We start from the raw sequence: 11,362 nt of genomic DNA, 5'->3' as shown, positions 1-11,362 counted from the left end.
AGAGAGAGAGAGAGAGAGAGAGAGAGAGAGAGAGAGGGGGAGAGAGAGAGAGAGAGAGAGAGACAGAAAGAGAGCGAGAGAGAGAGAGAGAAATTGTAGAGAATCACATTATGATAACACGTTCTATGTTCTAAGTTCGTTATGATAACACGTTCTAAGTTCTATGTTTAATGTTCTGTTGTGCAGGTCGAATCGAGAATGCCAGATAGACCAGCATCACCGCAACCAGTGCCAATACTGCCGGCTGAAGAAATGCTTCCGTGTTGGCATGCGCAAAGAAGGTAACTATCCTATCTTACCTATTGCACAACATCTCTGCCAGTCAGACCATGCCTAAAGCAGAGGCCAATCCAAATGTTCCATATATCGTAACTGACTGCATCAAGATCGTTTTTCAAAAACATGCCCCTGCCGTTATAAACAGAGCTGACATTTCACAACTCTTGTCAGGTGGCCAAAATATTTGCATATTTACACTGTAAACTACATCAAGCTCAATTTTAAAACCCCTGAAGCTATTTTAAGGTGTTAATGGGTGAGGAAAACTGTCTCAGTTTCATATAAATGCAAATGTGTTTTATACTTAATTCATGTTGCAAAGTATTTGTAAAGCAGTTTAGCTCTATCCTCTAACCAACACACTGTTGACCCCTAGTCTCTAAGTACCACTACGTAGTACGTATCATTCAGGGCTAGGTGCCAGAGGCATTTCCCAGGCAGTGTGAAGGTTGAATAACCCAGCCTGTATTCTGTTTTGAGCTGACACCAGCCCAGAGCTATATTCAGCAGGGATATTCATGCAGGGGTCTGAGTAACCCAACGACATGTTTCCACATTACCTGGAAACGCTTGGATCACCTTCGCCGTTTGGTGGGTCCAACTTGAGGTGTCATTAAAAAAAAGACCCCCCCTCCCCAACGTAAAAAATATTTTGACATGACCCTCCCCTTGTACTAAAAAAGAAATTGGACACCCTCCCTCACAATAGTGTTTACGGCCACAAATACACTACATGACCAAAAGTATGTGGACACCTGATCGTCGAACATCTTATTCCAAAATCATGGGCATTAACACGGAGTTGGTCGCCCCTTTGCTGCTAGAACAGCCTCCGCTTTTCTGGGAAGGCTTTCCACTAGCTGTTGGAACATTGCTGTGGGGACTTGCTTCCATTCAGCCACAAGAGCATTAGTGAGGTCGGGCACTGATGTTGGGCGATTAGGCCTGGCTCGCAGTCGGCATTCCAATTCATCCCAAGGGTGTTCGATGGGGTTGAGGTCAGGGCTCTGTGCAGGCCAGTCAAGGTCTTCCACACCAATCTCGACAAACCATTTCTGTACGGACCTCGACTTGTGCACGGGGGCATTGCCATGCTGAAACAGGAAAGGCTGTTCCCCAAACTGGTGCCACAAAGTTGGAAGCACAGAATCATCTGGAATGTAATTGTATGCTGTAGCATTAAGATTTCCCTTTACTGGAACTAAGGAGCCGAACCATGAAAAACAGGCCCCAGACCATTATTCCTCCTCCACCAAACTTTACAGTTGGCTCTATGTATTTGGGCAGGTAGCGTTCACCTGGCATCCGCCAAACCCAGATTTGTCCATCGGACTGCCAGATGGTGAAACGTGATTCATCACTCCTGAAATAGCCAATTCACTCATTTGAAGGGGTGTCCACATACTGTACTTTTGTATATATAGTGTAACTGTAGCTACCCTGTGTTTATAAATGTGGATATCAACTTTGACACTTCAGCATGTGCCACGCAGGCTACGGGCCAGAAGGTTGAGGGTTCACCAACCACCACAGACAAGCTAACTCTCCTTTCATGTTTCTTTATTTAACTAGGCAAGTCAGACGCTCTAACCACTAGGCTACCTGCCGCCCCACTACGATCAGAGCTGCAGACAATAATCAGCTGGGTCAGCGTTTCCCAAACTGGGTCCTGGGGAACCCAAGTGTTGCACATGTTGTTTTTTTGCTCTAAAACTACACAGCTGATTTAAATGATCAAAGCTTGATGATTAGTTGATTATTTGAATCAGCTGTGTAGTGTTATTGCAACAAAAAACAAAATGTGCACTGAGAGGGCCCCGGGACCCAGTTTGGGAAACCCCAGGCTAGGCATCTACAGCTCTGTCAGCGTTTTTATTCTATATTTATATAAAATATATGCAACACACTTTCCACCAATACACAACAACCAATAAGCAAAGCCTACCGACTTGGGGGAGCTTCAACATCACGGTTTGTGTTTTCAACACCAAAATCTGCACAGTTTGTGTGCTGGAATTATATTTTGGATGAATGTGCGCGTTCCTACAGGAGACTTTAGAAGCAGCCTAATCAGATTAAAACATGGTGACTGGTTGTGTTTATGACACACCTAAAAGGTAATACATTTTATAAAAGTGAAATGACAAATATTTCGGCTATATTGGAGGCAGAGAGAGAATGACTTTCCTGGGCACATTATGACAGCGCATCTCAGTATGTCTCTCTAGACCTTATAAACTGTCCAGAGAAGACCCACAGCTGATCCCAATTAAATTCATGGAATGAAATATTCAGATTATAGGGCTTTTGCGCCGTTATTCAACATGACATTTTCAATGCAGTTTATAGCCTAGAGTGGAATGTTGTTCTCACTTGAAAACCATCATGTAGTTATTTATTGCAAGGCTAGTCTAGGTAGGATATGTGAATTGTCTCTAAACAAGATCATTAGGGAAGCATTGTGAGCTGCGTGTCTCATGTCTTCACTGTTCTTTCATGCGTAATGACACACCTGGCTTCTCTGCTTACATAAAACATTGGTGCAGCTTTGAGTGACTTTATGTGTGGTTTCATGCTAGTTAGCATATTATAGATACTGGACAAACAATCCACCTGTCACTATTGTCACTATGAATGGTGGATCGAGGACAGGTTAGACTGTTAGACTAGACTATACTGACCTGTGGTATAGTAAACCTTTTGGAAGCACCAAAACACCTTAATGTAGGGGAGGCTCATGCAAGCAGATGAGAAAATGTGTCTAGGGTGGAAGAGATGTTATAGTGAAACCTGTAATGATTTATTTAGTAAAACCTGTAATGATTTATTTAGTAAAACCTGTAATGATTTAGTAAAACCTGTAATGATTTAGTAAAAAAAGGGTCAATGTAAACCAGGGAAAAAAACACCACACTCCTCTGTGCCCAATAACAAAAAACACACTACCCTTCCCAAATCAAAAGAAAAAGTTTAACAGCCCTTCCCTATTTTACATCAGCCTCTATAACCTCTACAAAGCCCTTTCTCTCTCCCTCTCCCCCTCTCCTCCCTTTCTCTCTTCCCTCCAGCAGTCCAGCGTGGACGCATCCCTCCATCCCACTCAGGCATCAGTCCCACTTCTTTGGTCGGCGGAGGTGGTGGTACCGGGGCCGGGCCAGTAGGCGGTGAATTCTTCAACGGCCAGCCTGTGTCTGAGCTCATCTCCCAGCTGCTCCGTGCCGAACCGTACCCCAGCAGCCGCTACGGTCCCCAGTACGGCCAGCAGCAGCAGATGCAAGGTGCTGGAGGAGGCTCCATCATGGGCATTGACAACATCTGTGAGCTGGCGGCACGCCTCCTCTTCAGCACCATCGAGTGGGCCAGGAGCATCCCCTACTTCCCTGAGCTACCCGTCTCTGAGCAGGTGGCTCTGCTGAGACTGAGCTGGAGCGAGCTGTTTGTCCTGAACGCAGCCCAGTCCGCCCTGCCGCTGCACATGGCCCCACTGCTGGCTGCCGCCGGCTTCCACTCCTCACCCATGTCAGCAGAGAGGGTTGTGTCCTTCATGGACCAGGTGAGGGTGTTCCAGGACCAGGTGGATAAGCTGACCCGGCTTCAGGTGGACTCAGCAGAGTACAGCTGCCTCAAGGCCATCGCCCTCTTGTCTCCAGGTCAGTATATTGGTTGGTCGTCACTCTAAGGCCCAAACCAAGACCCCTATACAGACACTGGGAGATGAATTCACCTTTCAGCAGGACAATAAGGCCAAATCTACACTGAGTTGCTTACCAAGAAGACAGTGAAGTGGCCGAGTTACAGTTTTGACTTAAATCTGCTTGAAAATCTATGGCAAGACCTGGAAATGGTTGTCTAGCAATGATCAACAACCAATTAGAAAGAGCTTGAAGAATATCGAAAAGAATAATGAGCAAATGTTGCCCAATCCAGGTGAGGAAAGCTCTTAGAGACTTACCCAGAAAACCTCACAGCTGTAATCTCTCTTAGAGACTTACCCAGAAAACCTCACAGCTGTAATCTCTCTTAGAGACTTACCCAGAAAACCTCACAGCTGTAATCTCTCCCAGAGGTGATTCTAACATGTATTGACGCAGGGGGTTGAATACTTATCTAATCAAGATAGTATATTAGTGTTTTATTTGTCATGATTTTTTGTGTGTAAATAGTTGACAAGAAATGAAAATTAAATCAATTTTAATCCCACTTTGTAACAACAGCATTGTGAATACTTTCTGAAGGCACTGTAACTCTTCCTTGCTCTCAGATTAGAAAGAGAGAATATGGGAGGAAGTGGGATACAGGCCCAGGCTCATAACTTTGGAATGAGTGTTCATTTTACTCCCACTAGTATTTCAATCTAGACAAAAATGAGTTGTGCAGATTCTAAGGTCAGTCTGTACYTCAGCATTTCTCATATGAACAGCCTTTTAAAGCATTATATCTCTGTCCATATGAGAAATATGACAAATGTAGACCTACACCTCTGCAATAGCACATCTGCTCTTTCAGTCAGCATGTCTCGTTGATCTCAGGCTGAGACACTCTACCGTAGCTCCTGCCTGCCTTCTGCACTGTAGCACTGACCATTTCTGAACTTCTGATCAACTTTAAATCCATGTTTACGTCTGTCTGTCTGTGTGTCCTCTGTTGTCCTRTTCAGATGCGTGTGGTCTGACAGACCCCGTCCARGTAGAGTCTCTSCAGGAGAAGGCCCAGGTGGCTCTGATGGAGTACGAGAGGATGCAGTACCCGGGTCAGCCCCAGCGCTTCGGCCGTCTGCTCCTCCGCCTGCCTGCCCTCAGGGCCGTGCCCGCCAACCTCATCTCCCAGCTGTTCTTTATGCGCCTGGTGGGCAAGACGCCCATCGAGACCCTCATCAGGGACATGCAACTCTCTGGGAGCTCCATTAGCTGGCCCTACGTCCCTGGGCAGTGAGGACAGGAGCCTGGGACCCACAGGACCCTGGAGGAACCTGGAACCTAGAACCTAGAATGGGATGGAGAGGGATTAGCCACTGATGTCATAAATGTCTAAATTCTTGAGGATTTAGTAGAGGAGGACTATATTGCTACTCACTCACACAGAGTCACACACTGAGCTTCCAGTGAATGGAGCTGGAATCAAACCATTGGTAGTTTAGCTGTCCCGTGTTTTCCAAGAAAATTATACATTTGTCTTGGAGTATATTTCCTGATCTGTATCATGACCTCTCTAAATGACCTGTCTGAAACACAGAACAGGGCTCTGGAACACAGAACAGGGCTCTGGAACACAGAACAGGATCTGGAACACAAGAACAGGACTCTGGAACACAGAACAGGACTCTGGAACAGAGACAACGGGACTCTGGAACACAGAACGGGCGGACTCTGGAACACAGAACGGGGGCTCTGAACACAGAACGGGGCTCTTGAAACCAGAACGGGGCTCTGGAACACAGAACGGGGCTCTTGGAACACAGAACAGGACTCTGGAAACACAGAACAGGAATCTGGACAAGAACAGGGCTCTGGAACACAGAACAGGGTCTGGAACACAGAACGGACTCTGGAACACAGACAGGCCTGGAACACAGAACAGGGCTCTAGAACACAGAACAGGGCTCTAGAACAACAGAACAGGAGCTCTGGAACACAGAACAGGGCTCTGGAACACAGAACAGGGCTCTGGAACACAGAAAGGGCTCTGGAACACAGAAACAGGACTCTGGAAACACAGACAGGGCTCTGGAACACAGAAGCAGGGCTCTAGAACACAGAACAGGGCTCTAGAACACAGAACAGGACTCTGGAACACAGAACAGGGCTCTGGAACACAGAACAGGGCTCTGGAACCAAAACAGGGCTCGCGGAACACAGACAGGGCTCCTGAACCAGAACAGGGCTCCCTGAACACAGAAAGGCTCGGACCACAGAACAGGGCTCCGGGAACACAGAACAAGGGCTCCGGAATACAGAACAGGGCTCTGGAACACAGAATAGGGCGTCTGGAACACAGAACAGGGCTCCTGACAGGAACAGGGCTCCTGAACACGGAACAGGCTCGCACCACGAACAGGGCTCCGGGAACACACAAACAGGGCTCCGGAACACGAAGACAGGGCTCCGCAATACAGAACAGGTCTGAGAACAACAGAACAGGCTCCTGAACCAGGACAGGGCTCCGCACCACGGAACAGGGCTCCTGAACACAGAACAGGGCTCCGGAAAACAGAACAGGGCTCCGGAACACAAGAACAGGGGCTCCTGAACACAGAACAGGGCTCCTGAACACGGAAACAGGGCTCCGCACCACAGAACAGGGCTCTGAACACAGAACAGGGCTCCGGAATACAAAAACAGGGCTCCGGAACACAGAACATGCCCTGAACACAGAACAGTGCTCCGGAATACAGAACAGGCCTCTGGAATACAGAACAGGGCTCTGGAAACACAGAAACAGGCTCCGGAACACAGAACAGGGCTCGGAAATACAGAACGGGACTCCGGAACACAGAACGGGACTCTGGAACACAGAACGGGGGATCGTGGAACACAGAAACGGGGCTCTGAAACACAGACGGGGCTCTGGAACACAGAACAGGCTCTGGAAACAGAACAAGGGCTCTGGAACACAGAACAGGACTCTGGAACACAGAACAGGACTCTGGAACACAGAAACAGGGCTCTGGAACACAGAACAGGGCTCTGGAACACAGAACAAGGGCTCTGGAACCCAGAACAGGGCTCTGGAACACAGAACAGGCTCTGGAACAAGAACAGGCTCTGGAACACAGAAAGGGACTCTGGAAACACAGAACAGGGCTCTAGAACACAGAACAGGGCTCTGGACACACAGAACAGGGCTCTGCGGAACACAAAACAGGGCTCCGGAACACAGAACAGGGCTCCTGAACACAGAACAGGGCTCCTGAAACACAGAACAGGCTCCGGAACACACACAGGTCCGGAACACAGAAGCGGCTCGGAATACAGAACAGGGCTCTGGAACACAGAACAGGGCTCCTGGAACACGGAACAGGGCTCCTGAACACAGAACAGGGCTCGGAATACAACAGGGCTCTGGAATACAGAAACAGGGCTCCGGAACACAGAACAGGGCTCCGGAATACAGACACAGGGCTCCGGCATACAAACAGGGCTCTGGAATACAGAACAGGGCCTCCGGAACACAGAACAGGGTTCCTGACACAGAACAGGGCTCTGAATACAGAACAGGGCTCCGGAACACAGAACAGGGCCCCTAAACACAGAACAGTGCTCCGGAATAAGAAACAGGGCTCTGGAATACAGAACAGGGTTCTGGAACACAGAACAGGCTCTGGAACACAGAAGGCTCCGGAATACAAACGGGGCTCCGGAATACAGAACAGGCTCTGGAACACAGAACAGGGCTCTGGAACACAGAACAGGGCTCCGGAATACAAAAGGGGCTCCGGGAATACAGAACAGGGCTCTGGAATACAGAACAGGGGCTCCGGAACACAGAACAGGGCCCTGAACAACAGAACAGTGCTCCGGAATACAGAACAGGGCTCTGAATACAGAACAGGGCTCTGGAACACAGAACAGGGCTCTGGAACACAGAACAGGTCGCGGAATACAAAACAGGGCTCCGGAATACAGAACAGGGCTCTGGAACACAGAACAGGGCTCGGAACCAGAACAGGGCTCCGAATACAAACAGGGCTCCGGATACAGAACAGGCTCTGGAATACAGAACAGGGCTCTGAAACCAGACTGTGTTCAGACTGTTTAACTAAAGGCCCTGCCACGACTACCTCCATCTCCATGGCGCCACGTGACTCTGACCCAGGTTCTGTGGTGGCTCTCTGGCTGCTGTGTTAAGGCCCCTGGGTCTCATATGGGACCCTATTCCCTTAGCTACAGTGCATAGCTCTGGTACTCAAACGTAGTGCACTGTAAAGGGAATAGGGTGCATTTGAGAGTCAGCCACAGGGATTGTGATGCCACAGCCACGCCACATACTGCCATTGTATTGTGTTTTGTCCTGAGCCCTCTATTCATGTAAATCGTTGAGTTTGATTTACATTCATGTTGAGCTTATAGTGGAAAATGTAATGTGTACATTATGCATTTGTGGTCATGTAAATCTCTGAATGTTATGCAATACCAGGCTCTCTCCATAGTATAAGCAATAGCATACATGCTACAGTACATGCTATGGTGCGAACACTTTGCACAAGCTAGCAGAGGTGAATGTATATGATAGATAACCCTCACACGCATCCTGAGTCCCAACGAGTCACCCTGTCTTATACATTGATACCTCAAGTTTTATACCAAGACGAGATTGTATAGTGGATTACCTGATAATAGAACCCTTGCATTCCTAAAGGAACTAGAACCCTCCATGATGTGATCGATGACAACACAAAGGAGATCAAAGCATCGTACACACAGCATTATGTCATTAGCCTGAAAGTAAACTAACTGTAGGGTTGACCCTTGTTGCATAGGCCTAGGAAGGCTAGGTGGAGCCCAGGACCTATACTTAGACCTGAAGGGTAGGGGCTAGGGGAAGTGTTGCAAGACCTGAAGGGTAGGGGGCTAGGGACAGTGGTTTGCAGACCTGAAGGGTAGGGGGCTAGGGGAAGTGGTTGCAGACCTGAAGGGTAGGGGGCTAGGGGAAGTGGTTGCAGACCTGAAGGGTAGGGGGCTAGGGGAAGTGGTTGCAGACCTGAAGGGTAGGGGGGCTAGGGGAAGTGGTTGCTTTCAGATCAGATATTTCATGTGATCGTCATACAATATAACTAAAGGTACTGACCCCTTTAAGGACTAAAGGGTATGCTGTGTATTAACAGTAAAACTATGGTACAGTGCACAAGGCTATGTTCATACTCTTAGTGATATTGGCCTGGACTGCAATTTGATGTGACCATGCTTTTWMTTTTTTTTTGCCAAATGACTTACTCAGAGTGGACATATGAATACTGAAATCAAAGAATCTGTTTTACTCTGATGGGATTTTGACTAACGACTTCATTGTGTAGTTCTACATAAGAATCATGTTTTTATTGCTTATGTCAAACCAAAATGTAAAGAAAATTGCTACTGCTGACCATGGATYTTTTTGCATAACTAGAAATAAAGTCTAAGTAGTCTTACTGTGGTTGATTTGAGAATGCTTTCAGTTAGCGACTGATAGACAGACTATCAACAAAGCAGGACAACAGGCATCATTAAAATGGCATTACCAGTATAGACATGGCTGTGTTAATAGTGGCATAAACTGCTTTAATACAAGGGGTTGGAACAGGTTCAGGGAACAGAATCAGAACARGGAACGAAAGTGTTTTCTTGAACAGAACCGTTATTTTAAAAGCATGGGAACCYGTTAACCTTTTACTGCAGTGGGCTAAATCAGGGTCACACAGAGTGTTTCTGGGTAGTCTTAAATAAATGTACTTGGAAACAAAAGTATACACCTCACACACATGGTTATGGGCTTAAGAACAAAGAAGACACCTGTACCATGTCAGATACAGAGTTGAAGTGTATTACATTTTGAGTTTGCATCCCAATATTACACTTTACATACATCACAGAAAACTGAAATTTAACAAAACCGTTTGACATAGAAACACCGGATTTTATGCSGTTTAATTTGTTTTATAGTTMATTAATTATGAAGTTATTACATTTCACCCATGACGTCACCAGGAAAAGGCTATTAACGTTATTTTATGTTCTGGTCATTTTTTCCCGGACCCACAAAAAGGCCTATGCAAAGCCCTCACTATGCCTGCCAGCTGGACATCCTTGCCAGTGTGTGTGCATGTAATGTAGGCTACCTGCCCCTCCGAAGTATTTCTGTAGCCCCTCCCCTCCGAAGCATAGTCTACTGTAGCCCCTCCCCTCCAAAGTATTTCTGTAGCCCCTCCCATCCGAAGCATAGTCTACTGTAGCCCCTCCCCTCCGAAGCATAGTCTACTGTAGCCCCTTCCCCTCCGAAGCGAAACTGTAGCCCCTCCCCTCCGAAGCGTAGTCTACTCTAGCCCCTCCCCTCCAAAGCATAGCTGTAGCCCCTCCCCTCCGATGCATTGCTGTAGCCTACTGAGGTTACAAATGTGATTGAGAAATTAAGAAGAGAGATTTTTTATTCGAGAAGAATAGTTTGACTTTTTCAATGCTAGTTAAGGATACTATAGTTATTACGCTTCACATAGGATTTATTAACTACAAAAAGGTAAGACTTGTTTTATTTTAATTCTGGTGCCGCTATGCACACACACAAGCTTGTTAGATAGCTATCTCTGGTCCAACGTTAAACTCTCTGAAGTTCAAAGACATTCAAAGTTTCTTCATAGAAGCCGCTCCTCCGTAGGTATAATTGTGTGGGCCTAGAGTGCCTTCAGGAACTATTCACAGCCCTTGACTTTTTCCACATTTTGTTGTGTTACAGCCTGAATTTAACATTTAGATTTTGTGTCACTTATCTACACATTATCCCATAATGTCAAAGTGGAATTATGTAAAAAAGTATATATATACATTACCAGTCAAAAGTTTGGACATACCTACTCATTCAAGGGTTTTTCTTATTTTTTAAAATATTTTCTACATTGTAGAATACCTCATGAAGCTGTTGAGAGAATGCCATGAGTGTGCAAAGCTGTCATCAAGTCAAAGGGTGGCTACTTTGAAGAATCTCAAATATAAAATATATTTAGATTTGTTCAACACTTTTTTGGTTACCACATGATTCCATATGTGTTATTTCATAGTTTTGATGTCTTCGCTGTTATTCTACAATGTAGAAAATAGTAAAGGTGTGTCCAAACTTTTGACTGGTACTGTGTATATATATATATTCTTTCCCACCTTAATCTTAGATGGAGATCGGTGACATGATTGAGATAAACAGAGGTGCATACAAACACTGGGCTCTGTACATTGGACATGGAGATGTCATCCATTTGGTAACTCCAGGTATGATGTTTTACTGGAAATGTATTTATGGCTCATTACAATTCCAGAACTGGGGGAGAATGTAAACATAATCCAAAGTTAAATCTTAACAGTATAGTTCTGGACAGAACTGACTTCTGAACAGCACAGTTAAA

At 46.3% G+C, this 11,362-nt stretch overlaps 2 protein-coding genes across 3 annotated transcripts in view; both read left to right on the top strand.

Moving 5' to 3' along the window:
- The first annotated feature begins 6 nt into the window (after nucleotides 1–6).
- LOC112074739 (nuclear receptor subfamily 2 group F member 6) lies at nucleotides 7–5,746 on the top strand. 2 transcript variants are annotated; one of them, XM_024141846.2, is made up of 3 exons: nucleotides 7–281; nucleotides 3,351–3,929; nucleotides 4,937–5,746. In XM_024141846.2, the coding sequence occupies exons 1-3, from the start codon at nucleotides 164–166 to the stop codon at nucleotides 5,209–5,211; spliced, it is 972 nt and encodes a 323-aa protein (XP_023997614.2). In that variant the 5' UTR covers nucleotides 7–163; the 3' UTR covers nucleotides 5,212–5,746. The 2 variants fall into 2 exon arrangements, with proteins under 2 accessions (XP_023997614.2, XP_023997613.2); XM_024141845.2 differs by having other exon boundaries at nucleotides 3,348–3,929.
- A 5,206-nt stretch (nucleotides 5,747–10,952) lies between these two features.
- Nucleotides 10,953–11,362, top strand: part of LOC112074740 (phospholipase A and acyltransferase 4-like) — a 2,153-nt gene continuing 1,743 nt past the window's right edge. The window contains exon 1 of the mRNA XM_070440640.1: nucleotides 10,953–11,228. Within this exon, the coding sequence (XP_070296741.1) occupies nucleotides 11,132–11,228 (97 nt within the window). The 5' untranslated portion in view covers nucleotides 10,953–11,131. The remainder of the gene's footprint in view (nucleotides 11,229–11,362) is intronic.

This window comes from Salvelinus sp. IW2-2015, unplaced genomic scaffold (genome assembly GCF_002910315.2).
Source record: "Salvelinus sp. IW2-2015 unplaced genomic scaffold, ASM291031v2 Un_scaffold2787, whole genome shotgun sequence".
NCBI classification, from domain to species: Eukaryota; Metazoa; Chordata; class Actinopteri; order Salmoniformes; family Salmonidae; genus Salvelinus; species Salvelinus sp. IW2-2015.
The sequence above is the reverse complement of the archived record's forward strand: the minus strand, read 5'-3'. Positions and strand labels throughout refer to the sequence as shown.